Source organism: Bos grunniens, chromosome 2 (genome assembly GCF_055505025.1).
Source record: "Bos grunniens cultivar Pamir isolate PY7600 chromosome 2, Bosgru_T2T1.0, whole genome shotgun sequence".
NCBI classification, from domain to species: Eukaryota; Metazoa; Chordata; class Mammalia; order Artiodactyla; family Bovidae; genus Bos; species Bos grunniens.
Genome location: NC_141166.1, coordinates 129,095,375 through 129,116,688, shown reverse-complemented (window position 1 = coordinate 129,116,688; position 21,314 = coordinate 129,095,375). Strand labels below are relative to the sequence as shown.

Below are 21,314 nucleotides of genomic sequence, written 5' to 3'. Positions count from 1 at the left end.
ATACTAATTTCTCAAGAGAAAGGTCAGGTGGTCTGGTACTTCCATCTCTTTCAGAATTTTCCACAGTTTATTGTGATCCACACAGTCAAAGGCTTTAGCATAGTCAATAAAGCAGAAATAGATGTTTTTCTGAAACTCTCTTGCTTTTTTGATGATCCAGCGGATGTTGGCAATTTGGTCTCTGGTTCCTCTGCCTTTTCTAAAACCAGCTTGAATATCTAGCATCCTCTTAATATTTTTTGATATCTGGATGTTTTTCAGTGAAATCCCTGTTTAATGTCTGATATTGGTAATTTGTTTCTTTTTTTTTTTTGCTTTACTAATCTTAACTGAAATTTTGTTACTCTTATTATCTTTTAATGAAACGGCTCTTTGTGTCATTGATTTTCTCAATTGTTTTTGTTTTCCATTTCATTAATTTCTTCTCTTCTCTTTCTTATTTTCATCCTTCTGCTTCCTTTAATTTGATAATCTGTTTTCTAAGTACTTGAGCTGGCAGCTTAGATTACTGATTTGAAATGTTCTGCTTTTAAATATATTAACTTGTTATAAATTTCTTTCCCAGAATTGCTTTAACTGTATCACATAAACACTGATATGTTCTATTTCATTTCTATATAGTTCACACATTTAAGATTTTTTTCTTTGAAGATTCCTCTTTGACCTACAGAGTGCTTACAAACTTGATGCCGTTTTTGACATATGGATAAACAAAACTTCCAAGTTTTTGAAGCCTTTCATATAATCTTTCTGTTCTTCACTTTTAGGTTGATTTCTTTATTGTTGAAAAGCACTTGCTTAATAATTTCTACTCTTTTACACTTCTGGGATTTGTCTTACAGCCCCGGATACAGTCTATTTTGGTACATGTGCCTTTGGCACTTGAAAACAATGTGCAACCTGCTGTTGTTGAATGAAGTTCCCCTTGGTTGTTTGATTCCATTAGTTGATGATGCTGTTGAGTGATCCTATATTCTTGATGATTTCCTGTCTAGTTGTTCCATTAATTTTAAGAAAAGTGGTGGCAAAATAGTCAATATAACTGTGTATTTGCCTATTGACCCTATATTTCTTTTCATTTCTATCAGTTTTTATTTCAGTAATTTTGCTGCTCTGTGATTTGGCAATGCAAGTTTAGGCTTGCTGTTTTCTTAGTAGTATGAGCCTTTTATTATTAAATATTGCCTTCTTTGTGTAATTTTCTTTACTTTGAAGTGCATTTCATCTGATATTAACACATTCACTTGGGCCAATGTATTTTTAAATGTATCCCATTTTATACGTTTTTTAGTGGTTGCTCCGAGATTCATATTACATTTATACAACTTATCTCAGTCTACTAATGCTGTCATTTTTCCAGTTTGAAAGGTGTAGAAACCTTACCTCCATTTATATGCCTTTAACTTTCTCTGTTCATAATATACTTGCCTTCAGTTCAGTTCAGTTCAGCTCACTCAGTCGTGTCTGATACTTTGCAACCCCATGACTGCAGCACGCCAGGCTTCCCTGCCTATCACCAACTCCTGGAGTTTACTCAAACTCATGCCCATTGAGTCAGCGATACCATCCAACCATCTCATCCTCTGTCCTCCTCTTGTCTTCTCGCCTTTAATCTTTCCCAGCATCAGGGTCTTTTTGCATAAGTCAGTTCTTCACAACAGGTGGCCAAAGTATTGGAGTTTCAGCTTCAGCATCAGTCCTACCAATGAATATTCAGGACTGATCTCCTTTAGAATGGACTAGTTGGATCTTCTTGTAGTCCAAGGGACTCTCAAGAGTCTTCTCCAACACCACAGTTCAAAAGCATCAAGACTTCGGTGCTCAGCTTTCTTTATAGTCCAACTCTCACATCCATACATGACCACTGGAAAAACCAAAGCTTTGACTAGACAGATCTTTGTTGGCAAAGTAATGTCTCTGCTTTTTAATATGCTAAGTTGGTCATAACTTTTCTTCCAAAGAGCAAGCACCTTTTAATTTCATGGCTACAGTCACCATCTACAGTGATTTTGGAGCCCCCCCCCAAAATAGCCTGTCACTGTTTCCATTATTTCCCCTCTATTTGCCATGAAGTGATGGGCCCAGATGCCATGATCTTAGTTTTCTGAATATTGAGTTTTAAGCCAACTTTTTCACTCTCCTCTTTCACTTTCATCAAGAGGCTCTTTAGTTCTTCTTCGCATTCTGCCATAAGGGTGGTATCATCTGCATATCTGAGGTTATTGATATTTCTCCCAGCAATCTTGATTCCAGCTTGTGCTTCTTCTAGTCCAGCGTTTCTCATGATGTACTCTGCATATAAGTTAAATAAGCAGGGTGACAATATACAGCCTTGACGTACTCCTTTCCCGATTTGGAACCAGTCTGTTTTTCCATGTCTAGTTCTAACTGTTGCTTCTTGACCTACATACAGATTTCTCAGGAGGTAGGTGAGGTGGTCTGGTATTCCTATCTCTTGTAGAATTTTCCCCAGTTTGTTGTGATCCACACAGTAAAAGGCTTTGGCATAGTCAATAAAACAGAAGTAGATGTTTTTCTGGAAATGTCTCACTTTTTCGATAATCCAACAGATACTTGCCCTACATATTTTCTATATATTCATTTAGAATCATATCAGAAAGCATTTTTTGCTTCTGCTGTCAATCATAATTTAGAAATCATGCACACTAATGTTTGTGAGCCACTGGTATAGGCTTCAAGAAAATATTTTCAACCTTCAAGAAAAAAGAAAGCTAATATGCTATATCAAGAGAGGAATAACGGGTCTAGGTAGTGAAATTTTGGAAACCGATTAAAAAAAGTGCGATTAGATAGAAATATAGTTTGTACTTTGAAAACAATGGGGAATTCTTGCAAGTGTTTGTTTTAATAATTATGTAACAAGTTTGGACATCAAAGAAAGGTAAAACGTGACATAAAATTATAGAAAGACTAGTATTTATAAAGGACTTGGGTTATGAATATTTCAAAAAATCCTAAGGAAGTTCATTTCTATATGTAAGGCAAGAAAGAAGGACAATTTAATTTACTGTTTGTCATAAGTGGTAAAAGGTTATCATATCTTACATGTAGAAGATATTCAACAAGTATCAACTTTAATCTTCTCAATCACATAGAAAATACCTGCAAGTCATCATGGTTAAGAGGCACCTGGAGCGTTAAATATATGGCATTCATTCAATAGGATACATTTCAAATAGAACTTTTTAATTTCATACAAAATTCCATATAGTTCACATAACACTGTCTTAAACAAATAAGGATAGTATTCTGACAAGATATTTCATAATATTCATCAAATTTTCAAAACATATTATGATGCCAAATAGGTTAGCACAGTAGTTTGCGTATTTGAAGAACTATAGTTTAAAAGATAGAGATAATAACTTGCTCTACCTTTTGTCAATTTATCCACATAACCTTTTTAAAGGAAAAAAATTCATTGAGTATCTATTTTCCACCTGATGCAGGAGTTACATGGACAGATAAAAAAGTATTTGTTTTTAAGAAGTCCACATACTGAAATTAAAGACATATATTATAGTGATAACAATATTATTCCCTTCTATTTTGACAGTATGATAAAATGAACAATAAATAAACTAAATTTCTTCCTGTCTAATGCAATCCTGCTGTTGAGATTAAACGTTCTTTCTCATTTAAAGCTATCAATGGCTACAATGTGTGCTTGGAATTCACATATTACATTTTATAACAGGATCTCAGACTAGGTTATCATTGGTATTAGCTTATGCATATAGTCAAGATATGGGTTTTCATTAAGAATTCCAGATGATTAAAGAATTGTCAGAGAGCTTAACTTTGGAGTATCCTAATTGTTCTTACTTGCTAAGAACTTTAGATTATATTCCCAAGATCAATCACTCACACACACACACATAAACACAATTCTATCACATTTAATTATAAAAAGTTTTTCATGTATGAAATGAGTCGTCAGTCCAGGTTCAATGCACGATACTGGATGCTTGGGGCTGGTGCACTGGGACTACCCAGAGGGAGGGAAGAGGGAGGAGGGTTCAGGACGGGGAACACAGGTATACCTGTGGCAGATTCATTTCAATATTTGGCAAAACTAATACAATATTGTAAAGTTTAAAAAAAAAAAAAGTTTTCTGAATAATGAAAATCAAAAATCAGAGTTTTAAAGAATCAGATTTTTTTTTGAAGAGCCATACAAATTTCATTTCCTACAGTTTAAAAATATTTAAAATATTTTAAAATAAATATTTAAAATAAAAATAAAAATATTTAAAAAATACTTAAAAATAAAAATATTTAAAAATATTTATTTTCAAAATAAAATAAAATAAAATATTTATTTTCATCAGATCCATGACATTCCTGAAAAAATACTTTGCTTTACCATTACTCCTTTGCATTATATGCACATTACTAACTTGTATTTGAGTTTAAAATTTCAAGTCAAGTGATTGTAAGACAGGTAAACATATGACATAGGATGACATTCTAAGGAAAGAAAATTGCATACAAGCTTGTGTCCATTAACGTGAAATTTATTTAGGGATGAAATCCTGAAGCATATTCTCATGACAGGAAGAATCTATTTGTGAAGTTAAGTATTTGCAGACCTTATTCATTTCTAAATACTTTACTAATGCTGGAAACAAGACAATTCCTGGCTTACAAAGTAGAGCAAACCACCCTAAAACATCTGGCATACTTACACACTTTTCGCTGTCAAATACATAGCACAAATGTTTATTTGACTCGGAATCTTTGCATATGAAAGTGAATATCCTCTTGTCAGTTTTATCATCTGCACAAAATGATATTCTGTGAAGCTGGCAATTGTGTTGAACTTCCTGTGAACACAGATGAAAATAAACATAGTTGAAGAGATTTCTTTTTCTGGAATACCAGCTGAGCAAATAATACAACTTATGAAACATCATCTGTCGTACTCTGGTTTTATAACTACATACACCTCAGCTTAAATAAAAATGTAATGAGATAAACCTTCTGACTCAGGATTTAGCTAAATCATTTCAATAGCACTTAGAAAAACACAAGGGGAAAGAGGATCAGAGGTTCATGGGTTTCCTGAGCTACAAGGGATCTTTGGATACCATTACTTCAACTGTGCAATTTTACTTAGGAGATTACTGAGGTCTACACAGATTAATATATTTCCAAAAGGTTAAAAAATTGGCAGAACCCTTTGAACAAGAATCTTTTCATTTTATTTTATTGCTACTAATATTACAGCTTAAAACATAACATCATCTGTATACAATTTCATATGAAACATATTACACAGTACATTTCTTCACGGTAAACTCAAATACTCTTGAACCTCTTCTATCTAAGGAAAATCACCCTTGCAACTTCTGCAATGATTTCCATTGGAGCAATGAATGAAGAAGATTTACACATTCAGCTTCCTAATTACTAAGTCAATATTCAGACTTAAATTGAAGAAAGTGGGGAAAACCACTAGATCATTCAGATATGACCTAAATCAAATGCCTTATGATTATACAGTGGAAGTGAGAAATAGATTTAAGGGACTAGATCTGATAGACAGAGTGCCTGATGAACTATGGACAGAGGTTTGTGACATTGTACAGAAGACAGGGATCAGGACCATCCCCATGGAAAAGAAATGCAAAAAAGCAAAATGGCTATCTGGGGAGGCCTTACAAATAGCTGTGAAAGGAAGAGAAGCGAAAAGCAAAGGAGAAAATGAAAGATATAAGCATCTGAATGCAGAGTTCCAAAGAATAGCAAGGAGAGATAAGAAAGCCTTCCTCAGTGATCAATGCAAAGAAATAGAGGAAAACAACAGAATGGGAAAGACTAGAGATCTCTTCAAGAAAGTTAGAGATACCAAAGGAACATTTCATGCAAAGATGGGCTCGATAAAGGACAGAAATGGTATGGACCTAACAGAAGCAGAAGATATTAAGAAGAGGTGGCAAGAATACACAGAAAAACTGTATAAAAAAGATCTTCATGACCCAGATAATCATGATGGTGTGATCACTCACCTAGAGCCAGACATCCTGGAATGTTAAGTCAAGTGGGCCTTAGGAAGCATCACTATGAACAAAGCTAGTGGAGGTGATGGAATTCCAGTTGAGCTATTCCAAATCCTGAAAGATGATGCTGTGAAAGTGCTGCACTCAATATGCCAGCAAATTTGGAAAACTCAGCAGTGGCCACAGGACTGGAAAAGGTCAGTTTTCATTCCAATCCCAAAGAAAGGCAATGCCAAAGAATGCTCAAACTACCACACAATTGCACTCATCTCACACGCTAGTAAAGTAATGCTCAAAATTCTCCAAGCCAGGCTTCAGCAATAGGTGAACCATGAATTTCCAGATGTTCAAGCTGGTTTTAGAAAAGGCAGAGGAACCAGAGATCAAATTGCCAACATCTGCTGGATCATGGAAAAATCAAGAGAGTTCCAGAAAAACATCTATTTCTGCTTTATTGACTATGCCAAAGCCTTTGACTGTGTGGATCACAATAAACTGTGGAAAATTCTGAAAGAGATGGGAATACCAGAACACCTGAGCTGCCTCTTGAGAAACCTATATGCAGGTCAGGAAACAACAGTTAGAACTGGACATGGAACAACAGAGTGGTTCCAAATAGGAAAAGGAGTACGTCGAGGCTGTATATTGTCACCCTGTTTATTTAACTTCTATGCAGAGTACATCATGAGAAACGCTGGGCTGGAAGAAACACAAGCTGGAATCAAGATTGCCGGAAGATACATCAATAACCTCAGATATGCAGATGACACCATCCTTATGGCAGAAAGTGAAGAGGAACTAAAAAGCCTCTTGATGAAAGTGAAAGAGGAGAGTGAAAAAGTTGGCTTACAGCTCAACATTCAGAAAACGAAGATCATGGCATCTGGTCCCATCACTTCATGGGAAATAGATGGGGAAACAGTGGAAACAGTGTCAGACTTTATTTTGGGGGCTCCAAAGTCACTGCAGATGTTGACTGCAGCCATGAAATTAAAAGACGCTTACTCCTTGGAAGGAAAGTTATGACCAACTTAGTATATTGAAAAGCAGAGATATTACTTTGCCAACAAAGGTCCTTCTAGTCAAGCCTATCGTTTTTCCAGTGGTCATGTATGGATGTGAGACTTGGGCTGTGAAGAAAGCTGAGCACCGAAGTCTTGATGCTTTTCAACTGTGGTGTTGGAGAAGACTCTTGAGAGTCCCTTGGACTGCAAGGAGATCCAACCAGTCCATCCTAAAGGAGATCAGTCCTGGGTGTTCATTGGAAGGAATGATGCTGAAGCTGAAGCTCCAATACTCATGCAAAGAGTTGACTCATTGGAAAAGACCCTGATGCTGGGAGGGATTGGGGGCAGGAGGAGAAGGGGACGACAGAGGATGAGATGGCTGGATGGCATCACCGGCTCGATGGATATGAGTTTGAGTGAACTCCAGGAGTTGATGATGGACAGGGAGACCTGGCGTGCTGTAATTCATGGGGTTGCAAAGAGTCGGACACGACTGAGCGACTGAACTGAACTGAACTGAACTGAAGATTAATACTACATATATATGTCTATGCAGTATATATATACTGTGTGTGTGTATATATAAGTATGGTGGTTTAGTTGCTAAGTCTTGTACAGCTCTTATGACCCAATGGACTGTAGCCTGGTAGGCTCCTCTGTCCATGGGATTCTCCAGGCAAGGATGCTGGAGTGGGTTGCCATTTCTTTCTCCAGGGGATCTTCTCCATCCAGTAATCAAACCTGGGTCTCCTGCATTGCAGGCAGATTCTTTACCAACTGAGCTACAAAGGATTGTAACTATAGCATCTGTCACGTGATCCTTCCAGGTTCAGAGATTGACATGTCTGCTTGCTGAGATTTGATCTATAACTCTGATTCACATTACTGATCATCGGCTGAAAATGAGTACACAAAATGAGCAAAAAAGTAAATGTCTACAACGCTGCATTCTTTCCTTGCATACAAAACCAAAGGTAAGTCATCAGAGAGTTGTCTGCCAGCATGAAAATTAAAATGAGGCTCTATGCTGTATGACTGTAATGTTTAGACACTGCTAGATAGCCTGATTCAGCCATTTCAACAGCAAGGAGGTACAAATGTTCAACTTATTAAGGCTTCTGCCGAAGGCGTCTTTCCTGAGACTGTCCTTCTCCTATACTTTGCCTCACTGGCCTGTCTCTTCCTCACTGACATATTTTTTTTGTTTGTTTGTTTTAACAGTATTAATACAGACCACTCTTTGAATAGCAAGACATTGTCAAGGGTTGTTACACACATTGACTGAAGATATCAGTGGCAAATAATGGATTAGTAAACTCTGCAGATCTATGAAAATATTTCCATAATCTGTTTACAGGTAGATTTCCTAGGGCTTTCAAATTGAATTAACTGGTCAGTAAGCTTGCTTAGTTGCTCAGTCATGTCCGACTCTTTGCGACCTCATGGATTACAACCTGCCAGGCTCCTCTGTCCATGGGGATTCTCCAGGCAAAAATACCGGAGTCGCTTGCCATGCCTTCCTCCAGGGGATCTTCCCAACTCAGGGACTGAACCTAGGTCTTGCATTGTAGGCAGATTCTTTACCATTTGAGCCACGAGGGAAGCCTGGTCAGTAAACATGCTACCATATTAAAATAAAGCATTGGTAATATATATTTGTAAAATGATTGGGGTTGAATGTTAATCAGTTTTTTGAAACTGACTTTCATGATCTTATCAAAATACTAAACAGTAATTCTGAGGCATTATGAATAAAGAGCTATGTTTATTTTCTAGGGCTTCCATAACAAAATATCACAGACTGAATGGCTTCAACAATAGAAATTTATTTTCTCACAGTTCTGGAGGCTTAAAGCCCAAGATCAAGGAATTGACAGGTTTGGTTTCTGCTGAAGCCTTGCCTCTTGGCTTACAGATGGCTGTCTTCTTGCTATGTTCTCACATAGCTTTCCTCTGTGTTCACACATACCTGATGTCCCCTTCTCTTATTGTAAGGACACCAGTCTTATTGAATTAAGGTCTAATTTGAACTCATTTAACTCTAATTATCTTAAAGGTTCTATCTCCAATTATGGCCATATTGTGAGTTGGGCTTCAACACAGGAATTTTAGGTGAAAATTACATTCACAACTACATATTAATGTGAATGTGGAGTCAGCTCAGTTCAGTTGCTCAGTCATGTCCAACTCTTTGTGACCCCATGGACTGCAGCACACCAGGCTTCCCTGTCCATCACCAAATCCCAGAGCTTATTCTAACTCATGTCCATCAATTTGGTGATGCCATCCATCCTATGTCATCCCCTTCTCCTTCCGCCTTCAATCTTTCCCAGCAGCAGGGTCTTTTCCAGTGAGTCAGTTCTTTGCATCAGGTAGTCAAAGTATTGGAGTTTCAGCTTCAGTATCAGTCCTTTTGATGAATATTCAGGACTGATATCCTTTAGAATGGACTGGTTGGATCTCCTTGCTGTTTAAGGGACTCTCAAGAGTCTTCTCCAATACCACAGTTCAAAAGCATCAACTCTTTGGTGCTCAGCTTTCTTTATAGTTCAGCTCTCACATCAATACATGTCTACTGGAAATAACAATAGCTTTGACTAGATGGACTTTTGTTGACAAAGTAATGTCTCTGCTTTTTAAGATGCTGTCTAGGTTGGTCATAGCTTTTCTTTCAAGAAGCAAGCATTTTTTAATTTCATGGCTGCAGTCACCATCTGCAGTGATTTGGAGCCCCCCAAAATAAAGTCAGCCACTGTTTCTACTGTTTCCCCATCTATTTCCCATGAAGTGATGGGACCAGATGCCATGATCTTCATTTTCTGAATGTTGAGCTTTAAACCAACTTTTTCACTCTCCTCTTTCACTTTCATCAAGAGGCTCTTTAGTTCTTCACTTTCTGCCATAACAGTGGTGCCATCTGCATATCTGAGGTTATTGATATTTCTCCCGGCAATCTTGAGTTCAGCTTGTGCTTCATCCAGCCCAGCATTGCTCAATGATGGTCTCTGCATGTAAGTTAAATAAGCAGGGTGACAATATACAGCCTTTATGTACTCCCTTCCCAATTTGGAACCAGTGTGATGTTCCATGTCCAGTTCTAACTCTTGCTTCTTGATCTGTATGCAAATGTCTAAGCAGGCAGGTCAGGTGGTCTGGTATTCCCATCTCTTTAAGAATATTCCATAGTTTGTTGTTATCCACACAGTCAAAGGCTTTTGCATAGTCAATAAAGCAGAAATAGATGTTTTTCTGGAAATCTCTTGCTTTTTTGATGATCCAATGGATGTTGGCAGTTTGATTTCTGATTCCTGTACCTTTCATATATCCAGCTTGGACATTTGGAATTTCAGAATTCATGCACTGTTGAAGCCTGGCTTGGGGAATTTTGAGCATTACTCTGCTAGCGTGTGAGATGAGTGCAATTGTGTGGTAGTTTGAACACTCTTTGGGATTGCCTTTCTTTGGGATTGGAATGAAAACTGACCTTTTCCAGTCCTGTGGCTATTGCTGAGTTTTCCAAACTTGCTGGCATATTGAATGCAACACTTTCACAGTATCATCTTTTAGGATTTGAAATAGCTCAACTGGAATTCCATCACCTCCACTAGCTTTATTTGTAGTGATGCCTCCTAAAGCCCACTTGACTTCACACTCCAGGACATCTGGCTCTAGGTGAGTAATCATACCATTGTGGTTATCTGGGTCAAGAAGATCTGTTTTGTATAGTTCTTCTGTGTATTCTTGCCACCTCTTTTTGTATCTTCTGCTTCTGTTAGATCCATACCATTTCTGTCCTTTATTTGAGCCCATCTTCGCATGAAATGTTCCCTTGCTATCTCTCATTCTCTTGAAGAGAGTCTTTCCCATTCTACTGCTTTCTTCTATTTCTTTACACTGATCACCGAGGAAGGCTTTCATATCTCTCCTTGCTATTCTTTGAAACTCTGCATTCAAATGGGTACATCTTTCCTTTTCTCCTTTGCCTTGAGCTTGTCTTCCTTTATCAGCTATTTTAAGGCGTCCTAAGACTTGGGAGCCCCTTGGACTGCAAGGAGATCCATCTAGTCTGTCCTAAGGGAAAGCAGTCCTGCATATTCATTGGAAGGACTGATGTTGAAGTTGAAACTCCAATACTTTGGCCACCTGATGCAAAGATCTGACTCACTGGAAAAGTCCCTGATGCTGGGGAAGATTGAAAGAGGGAGGAGAAGGGGACAACAGTGGATGAGATGGTTGGATGGCATCACTGTCTCAATGCACATGAGTTTGAGTAAACTCCAGGAGTTGGTGATGGACAGGGAGTCCTGGAATGCTACAGTCCATGGGGTCGCAAAGAGTTGGACATGACTGAGTGACTGAACTAAACTGAACAGACAACCATTTTGCCTTTTTTTTTCTTGGGGATGGTCTTGATCACTGCCTCTTGTACATGAACCTCTGTCCATAGTTCTTCAGGCATTCTGCTATTGGATCTAATTGCTTGAATCTACTTGTCACCTCCATTGTTTCATTGTAAGGGATTTGATTTAGGTCATACCTAAATGGTCTAGTGGTTTTTCCTACTTTGTAATCTGGAAAAGATTATATTTTTATTTTTTTTCCCATTGGATCTGTAGGGGAGATATACAAGCACTTCACATATATAGTGTTACCATGTGTTACGTGCTGACTTTTGTCCTCCTACCCAAATTTATATGTTGAAGGTTTACTTCCCATACCTCAAAACACAACTATATTGTGTTTCCAACTTAATTGGAAATAAGGCTTGAAAGAGCTGATTAAGTCAAAACAAGGTCATTAGAATGGTTCCTCATCCAATCTGACTTGTGTCCTTATGTTTGTTGTTGTTATTCATTCCATAAGTTGTGTCCCATTCTTTGTGGCCCCAGGAACTATAGCACACTAGGGTTCCCTGTCCTTTAGTATTTCCCAGTATCTCAAACTCATGTCCATTGCATCAATGATGCTATCTAACCATCTCAACCTCTATTACCCCCCTCTCGTCTTGCCCTCAATCTTTCCCAGCATCAGGGTCTTTTCCAGTAAGTCAGCTATTAGCATCAGGTGGCCAAAGTATTGGAGTTTCAGCTTCAGCATCAATCCTTTCAATGAATATTCAATGTTGATTTCCTTTAGGATTAACTGGTTTCATCTTGCTGTCCAAGGGATTCTGAAGAATCTTCTGTAGCACCACAGTTTGAAAGCATTAATTCTTTGGTGGTCAGCTTTCTTTATGGTCCAACTCTCATCTTTACATGACTACTGGAAAAACCATAGCTTTGACTATGTAGCCTTTTATCAGCCAAGTGATGCCTCGGCTTTTTAATATGCTGTCTAGATGTTTTTCCAAGGAGCAAGTGTCTTTTAATCTGGTGACTTCAGTCACCCTCTGCAGTGATTTTGGAGCCCAAGAATATAAAATCTGTCACCGTTTCCACTTTTTCTCCATCTATTTGCCACTAATGATGGGACTAGATGCCACAATCTTAGTCTTTTGAATGTTAAGTTTTAAGCCAGCTTATAAGAGGAAGTGACCTTATCAGAGGAAGAAATTAGACACACAAAGAGACGCCAGGAGTGTATGTGCAGACAACCATGTGAAGAGACACCAAGAGGGCTGCCATTTGCTGGCCAAGGAGAGATGCTTCAAAGGAAACCAAGCTTGCTGCTGTCAGTTTACTCATGAACTTCCAGCCTCCAGAACTGTGAGAAATAAATTTCTCTTGTTGGAGCCGCAAGGTTCTGTGGTATTTTATTATGAAAGCCATAGTAAACTAATGCACTGATTATGTCTACAGGTAATAAGGGTCAATCAGGGCACTTTAATGAACATCATACAGCTTTTGTCTTCTTTCATACTCCGTGAACCAAACTTAAATGCATCTCTTTCAAAGCATATGAAGAAAAATTCCTAAATACAAGATGAAATACCTTTGCATACACTCAATATAGATTGTTACGTCCCAGACACAGGCTGAAGAACAAACCACTCAGAAAGCAAATTCAAACTTTGCTTTCCCCCCTATAAATCCTATAGAGTTTTACATTGTCATTAACTGAGAACTAGATAGTTTCAATGGGTGAGTGTGTGTGTGCTCAGATGTGTCCAACTCTGTGTGACTCCATGGACTTCGGCCCGCTTGCTACTCTCTTCATAGGATTTTACGGGCATGAATACTGGAATAGGTTACCATTTTCTACTCCAGGCAATCTTTCTGACCCAGAGATTGAACCCACATCTGCACCTTCTGCACTGCAGGTGGATGCTTTACCACTGAGCCACTGGGTAACATATTTTAAATATTCATTAAAGTAGGAGTGTGATTGCAATTAATGATTCCACACAAATAGAGACCAAAAGAAAGCAGGAGTAGCAACACTCAGATCAGATAAATAGTACTGGAGTGGGGTGCCATCGCCTTCTCCGATATCAGATAAAATAGACTTTAAAACAAAGGCTGTGTAAAGAGACAAAGAAGGACACTACATAATGATCAAACGAACAATCCAAGAAGAAGATACAACAATTATAAATATATATGCATCCAACATAGGAGCACTGCAATATGTAAGACAAATGCTAACAAGTATGAAAGGGGAAATTAACAGTAACACAATAATAGTGGGGGACTCTAATACTCCACTCACACCTATGGATAGATCAACTAAACAGAAAATTAATAAGGAAACACAAACTTTAAATGATATAATAGACCAGTTAGACCTAATTGATATCTATAGGACATTTCACCCCAAAACAATGAATTTCACCTTTTTCTCAAATGCACACGGAACCTTCTCCAGGATAGATCACATCCTGGGCCATAAATCTAGCCTTGGTAAACTCAAAAAAATTGAAATCATTCCAAGCATCTTTTCTGACCACAGTGCAGTAAGATTAGATCTCAATTACAGGAGAAAGACTATTAAAAATTACAATATATGGAGGCTAAACAACATACTGCTGAATAACCAACAAATCATAAATGAAATCAAAAAAGAAATCAAAATATGCATAGAAACGAATGAAAATGAAAAAACAACAACCCAAAACCTGTGGGACACTGTAAAAGCAGTGCTAAGGGGAAGGTTCATAGCAATAAAGGCTTACCTCAAGAAACAAGAAAAAAGTCAAATAAATAACCTAAATCTACACCTAACGCAACTAGAAAAGGAAGAAATGAGGAACCCCAGGGTTAGTAGAAGGGAAGAAATCTTAAAAATTAGGGCAGAAATAAATGCAAAAGAAATAAAAGAGACCATAGCAAAAATCAACAAAGCCAAAAGCTGGTTCTTTGAAAGGATAAATAAAATTGACAAACCTTTAGCCAGATTCATCAAGAAACAAAGGGAGAAAAATCAACTCAATAAAATTAGAAATGAAAATGGAGAGATCACAACAGACAACACAGAAATACAAAGGATCATAACAGACTACTATCAGCAATTATATGCCAATAAAATGGAGAACTTGGAAGAAATGGATAAATTCTTAGAAAAGTACAACTTTCCAAAACTGGACCAGGAAGAAATAGAAAATCTTAACAGACCCATCACAAGCACGGAAATTGAAACTGTAATCAGAAATCTTCCAGCAAACAAAAGCCCAGGTCCAGACGGCTTCACAGCTGAATTTTAGCAAAAATTTAGAGAAGAGCTAACACCTATCCTACTCAAACTCTTCCAGAAAATTGCAGAGGAGGGTAAACTTCCAAACTCATTCTTTGAGGCCACCATCACCCTAATACCAAAACCTGACAAAGATGCCACAAAAAAAGAAAACTATAGGCCAATATCACTGATGAACATAGATGCAAAAATCCTTAATAAAATTCTAGCAAACAGAATCCAACAACACATTAAAAAGGTCATATATCGTGACCAAGTGGGTTTTATCCCAGGGATGCAAGGATTCTTCAATATCCACAAATCAATCAATGTAATACACCACATTAACAAATTGAAAAATAAAAGCCATATGATTATCTCAATAGATGCAGAGAAAGCCTTTGACAAAATTCAACATCCATTTATGATAAAAACTCTCCAGAAAGCAGGAATAGAAGGAACATACCTCAACATAATAAAAGTTACATATGGCAAACCCACAGCAAACATTATCCTCAATGGTGAAAAACTGAAAGCATTTTCCCTAAAGTCAGGAACAAGATAAGGGTGCCTACTTCCACCACTACTATTCAACATAGTTTTGGAAGTTTTGGCCACAGCAATCAGAGCAGAAAAAGAAATAAAAGGAATCCAAATTAGAAAAGAAAAAACTCTCACTGTTTGCAGATGACATGATCCTCTACATAGAAAACCCTTAAGACTCCATCAGAAAATTACTAGAGCTAATCAATGATTATAGTAAAGTTGCAGGATATAAAATCAACACACAGAAATCCCTTGCATTCCTATACACTAATAATGAGAAAATAGAAAGAGAAATTAAGGAAACAGTCCCATTCACCATTGCAACGAAAAGAATAAAATACTTAGGAATATATCTACCTAAAGAAGCTAAAGACCTATATATAGAAAACTATACAACACTGGTGAAAGAAATCAAAGAGAACACTAATAGATGGAGAAATATACCATGTTCATTGATTGGAAGAATCAATATAGTGAAAATGAGTATACTACCCAAAGGAATCTATAGATTCAATGCAATCAGTATTGCATTGAATACCAATGGTATTTTTCACAGAGCTAGGACAAATAATTTCAAAATTTGTATGGAATTACAAAAAAACCTCAAATAGCCAAAGCAATCTTGAGAAAGAAGAATGGAACTGGAGAAATCAACCTACCTGACTTCAGGCTCTACTACAAAGCCACAGTCATCAAGACAGTATGGTACTGGCACAAAGACAGAAATATAGATCCATGGAACAAAATAGAAAGCCTAGAGATAAATCCACACACCTATGGACACCTTATCTTTAACAAAGGAGACAAGAATATACAATGAAGAAAAGACAATCTCTTTAACAAGTGGTGCTGGGAAAACTGGTCAACCACTTGTAAAAGAATGAAACTAGAACACTTTCTAACACCATACACCAAAATAAACTAAAAATGGATTAAAGATCTAAACATAAGACCAGAAACTATAAAACTGCAGGAGGAGAACATAGGCAAACACTCTCCGACATAAATCACAGCAGGATTCTGTATGACGCACCTCCCAGAATATTGGAAATAAAAGCAAAAGTAAACAAATGGGACTTAATTAAAATTAAAAGCTTCTGCACAAAAAAGGAAACTCTAACCATGGTGAAAGGACAACCTTCAGAATGGGAGAAAATAATAGCAAATGAAGCAACTGACAAAGAATTAAACTCAAAAATATACAAGCAACTCCTACAGCTCAATTCCCAAAAAATAAATGACCCAATCAAAAAATGGGCCAAAGAACTAAACAGACATTTCTCCAAAGAAGACATACAGATGGCTAACAAACCATGAAAAGATGCTCAACATCACTCATTATCAGAGAAATGCAAATCAAAACCACAATGAGGTACCATTTCACACCAGTCAGAATGGCTGTGATCTAAAAGTCTACAAGCAATAAATGCTGCAGAGGGTGTGGAGAAAAGGGAACCCTCTTACACTGTTGGTGGGAATGCAAACTAGTACAGCCACAATGGAGAACAGTGTGGAGATTCCTTAAAAAACTGGAAATAGAACTGTCTTATGACCCAGGAATCCCACTGCTGGGCATACATACCAAAGAAACCAGAATTGAAAGAGACACGTGTACCCCAATGTTCATCGCAGCACTTTTTATAATAGCTAGAACATGGGAGCAACCTAAATGTCCATCAGCAGACGAATGGATAAGAAAGCTGTGGTACCTATACATACTGGAGTTATTACTCAGCCATTAAAAAGAATACATTTGAATCAGTTCTAATGAGGTGGATGAAACTGGAGCCTATTATACAGAGTGAAGTAAGCCAGAAAGAAAAACACCAATACAGTATACTAACGCATATATATGGAATTTAGAAAGATGGTAATGATAACCCTGTATGCGAGACAGCAAAAGAGACACAGATGTATAGAACAGTCTTATGGACTCTGTGGGAGAGGGAGAGGGTGGGATGATTTGGGAGAATGGCATTGAAACATGTATAATATCATATAAGAAACGAATTGCCAATCCAGGTTCGATGCAGGATACAGAATGCTTGGGGCTGGTGTACTGGGATGACCTAGAGGGATGGTATGGGGAGGGAGGTGGGAGCGGGGTGCAGGATGGGGAACACGTGTACACCCGTGGTGGATTCATGTTGATGTATGGCAAAACCAATAAAATATTGTAAAGTTAAAAAAAAAAGTGCAAGAAAAAAAAAGAAAGAAAATGGAAAGATTAAAAAAAAAAAAAAAAAGAATGCTTCTGATGTTCAAAAATAAGCCTTACCTTTGTTTTGGGTTCTAGAATTTTTACTCCATAAATTGAGATTTGCAACTCAACTTTGGGAATTTTCTGGCCTTCAGATTTCTTAATATGTCTTGCAAACTACAAATGAAAATTTATTCACAAAATTGTAATTTAGTCTATGGAAAATGAACACAAACATATATTTAGAGTTTACATTCAATGCTGAAATTTCATGAAATAAATTATTGCCTATTGCCCATTATATTTTTATAAACCCCACACAGCCTCCAAATATTTAGAAATCACAGTGATCTACCATTACTATCATTAAAATCAGGCTGATTCTCAATAACTTTAAAAAAACTTAATATACTTCTTTCATGATATTTCAAAAATCATATTCATATCAAACAGAAAATAAAAACTCTTTGTCTGAAAATAAGCAGAAATATCTTTTCCTGTGGATCTTTTGTTTTTAATGATTTTAGGAAACTTGCAGTCCAGAGCACTAGATCTTTGCATTTCCAGATACTTACATTGTTTGGTATACTGTCCTACTTAATGAAATCAATGAATGAAAAGAGACAGATTACCATATTCAAACTGAAATGATTATCCCAGCTAAAATACTCAGAACTAGACTCATTCTAGAGATATTTAAATGTACTGGTTTTATCTGGCAGTGCTACTCTCCCGACCTTCCTTCTCTCCTCCCTCCCCTACCTCCACCTTTCTTTTCAAGAAACAGAAAAAAATTATTGAAAAAAATTGTATTTATTAACCCCTCTTACAGGGCTCAAAAAGTTATTTCCTAGTATAACACACACACACACACACACACACACACACACACATATATATATTTAGCATATGGATCATCCTAACTTGATTCAAAATAGATTATCTGTAAGGCAACGTGGAGTTTGGTCATCTTTTGTGTGTCATATTTATTTACATTGTGTATTTCCTTCTAATTTAGGACAGATGTAAACACATGTGGTATACTTCAGTCCCAGAACAGAGAGTGGTTAAAGGCCTCTTTCTCCTTTCATGGCTTTGTACGGCCATGGAGAATAATATAATTAATGCATATAAGGATGCCTTGAAGTGTCTGCCTTGATATCCAGGGCAGGGTGGGTGGGTGGAGGAGTTCCATTTGTTTTATTCCATTTTGGATGGTATAATTTTTTAGTTTACTCTCTGTACTATCCTATAAATATAGGCAGTTTTTTTCTTCAGTATTAAGCAGGCTTACATTCTGCACATAAATGTGACTAATTCATGCCAGGGTTTTTTTGTGTGTGTGTGTTTAAGAAACATTTTTCTTCAGTGCAACTCTTTACAAATTATCCCAGCTCTCTCCCAAAGAAAGTGGATTAATTTGTTTCTTTTCCCTTCATAACCTTCTTCCTGTATTGCTATAATCAAAACAATTTGGGGGTTTTCACATATGGAGGCTGACAACACAAATCAGCTGCTTTCCATCCATGTGAATGCATCTGAACAAAGCCAGCCCCATTGCTGGCCGCGGAAGCAGTCTGAACTGGCTTCCTGGGTGCTGCTCCTTTCCAGAAACAGACAATGAGCAATAGCTCTTGAAGCCTTTTTCACATTGGGACACAACCGTTCCTCTGACCTCTTTTAGTTTCCAAACGCCCATCACAAAACAACCACTAACATTAAACTTATGTCTTTTCTGTCAGAAAGAAAAGAAAGGAAGAAAGAAGGGGAAAATTTGAACAAGGGGAAGAAGTAGGGGCTACAAGTAGAGAAAATAAAGAGGGGAGCAAGGAGGGAAGGAGAGGGAAACAAGAGAACGAGACAGAAAAAGAAAAATAAACATAAAATATTTGATCTATGGTTTATGAAGCCTTTTCCTTTGCTTCATATCAAGATAAAGTGATTGTGCTCAAAGAAGATTCAGAAATCATCCAGTCTGATTGGCCCATTTCAAAGATGAGAAAATAAGTCTCAGGAGAGTTACTTTGGTCATAAAATAGGTCTATAGAAATCAGGCTTAACTGTTTCACAGACCTTGAAAAACATTTAAGCTGAAGGATATATTTGTTTAATCTGTATTTTAAACAGTTTAATATTCTCATTCCTGCTTGTATTTTTTAAAGATAACCTTATCCTATAGCTTGCATGATCCCTCTAAGTCTTTTCCTACTTGCAGATCTCTGAACTGCATTCTGAAATACTTGTAATTTATATTTTGAAGATACATTCATGCTTATATTGTATTCCTTTCTCTCCCTACCTACTACTTGAATTCTAATGCTGAAAAAGCCTTTTTGAAGTTTTTTTTCCTCCCTCATCTTTGTTTCAGTGAATACATTTTTTGGTAATCTAGATAGAGTGATCTACTAGTAAAACTTGAATATAATAATCGAGTAAAAATGTTCAAAGGGAGTAAAGCCTAAGAATTCTGGAGGCTATCTGGATACAACAAACAAACAAAATAAAGCTTTTATCATCATGAAATGATGAAGTATCAATAGAAGTACTGTATAAAGTACTGCATAAAGTACTACGTTAAATGTATGCCGCTGGCAAATAGAGCAGCTAAAGCAAATTTAAAGAGAGCACTGCTGAGTTTCAGTATCATCCTAACAGTTTCTATTCATTTCTCAAAGGACTTAAAAAAGTGAAATCTAACTATATTATTAATGTAATACACATTATTAAGCAATTAAAATTAATGAATTAATTCGAATCCTCTTTGTGGTTTTTATAAATTGTTGATTTAATTAAAAGTTTTGATAATCTCACAGGGAAATCAGTTATGTGTATATGTTTTAGCAATTAAAATAAGCCCTAATCATTTCATTAATTAAATAACTGGTGATAAAAACAAAACCCGTTTGCAGTAGGCTACACAGGGAGCATGAAGTCAAGTGGAGAAACTGGTGGGCCTAGATTTAACAGAACATTTTATTAATTCCCAAGTCCACAATCCTTCATGTAATATTAAGCTAGCTCTGCTTAGGTGAGGGGGTCTGTCCTCTAAAACTGGGGTCCAGGAATGCTGCTCCCTGGTTATCTCCCAAAGAATCCAAGAAGTTTTGGCCTTGCATACCAAAATTCATCCACATGTAAATATCACAGACTGTTTATGAAACTCTGACATTGTTTATGAGCCTGCTGACATCTGTAGTAGTTGTATTAAAAATAAATAAATCACTATTAAAACAAGATTCCTAAAAGTAGCTTTGATACTAAAAATAAGAAGTAGAAAGGCTTTTTTAATTATTACTTTTTGAAAATTTTGGCATTTTCTTAAATCATAGACTAAAACATGATTAAGAGATGGAAATTGTTGAATGTGATCGAGAACTAGAAAACATGCTGTTTTGTCATATATAGAACTTTTGAAAGTAAACACATAAAAATTATGATATTGAACAAAACGTTATAAATTGTGAATTCTCCACAAAACAACAGAAAAATAGTACCCAATAAAATAAAGTTCTAAAATTTTTCTTGAGAAATAATTAGGCATAAATAATCATAGAAGCATAAAAAATACATTATTGAGAATCATGGAAGTTTTCTATCATCTTGTATTAGCCTTACATTTTGAATATTTCTTTAAATTCAGAAGCTAATAGATTAATGTTGCAAACATCTGAAAAATTACCAGGTTTAAATAAAATGTTACCTTGTGGGGAAAATAAAATCAAATACTGAAATATAGTGGATAGTACACAGAATACATATGTTTAAGAAAAATAAGCAGTAAATTAAAATTAGATATGTGTACTCAAAACCCAGTTAATAAGCAAATTGTTCTTTTTCTTTTTTTTTTTTCAGTAGAACCATAGCACCATCTTCTGGCTATCTTTACATGACAACAGAATTAAAGAGGAGCCAGTGTCTAGGTTCTTAAAC

The 21,314-nt window shown here is 36.5% G+C and overlaps 1 protein-coding gene across 7 annotated transcripts in view; it reads right to left on the bottom strand.

The window, feature by feature from the left end:
- Nucleotides 1–21,314, bottom strand: part of GULP1 (GULP PTB domain containing engulfment adaptor 1) — a 330,379-nt gene that overhangs the window by 44,563 nt on the left and 264,502 nt on the right. For all 7 annotated transcript variants that reach the window (XM_086371504.1, XM_086371455.1, XM_086371463.1 and 4 more), the window contains 2 exons: nt 17,463–17,561; nt 4,710–4,847 (listed from right to left, as the gene is read on the bottom strand). In XM_086371504.1, coding sequence (XP_086227630.1) covers nt 4,710–4,847; nt 17,463–17,561 — 237 coding nt within the window. The remainder of the gene's footprint in view (nt 1–4,709; nt 4,848–17,462; nt 17,562–21,314) is intronic.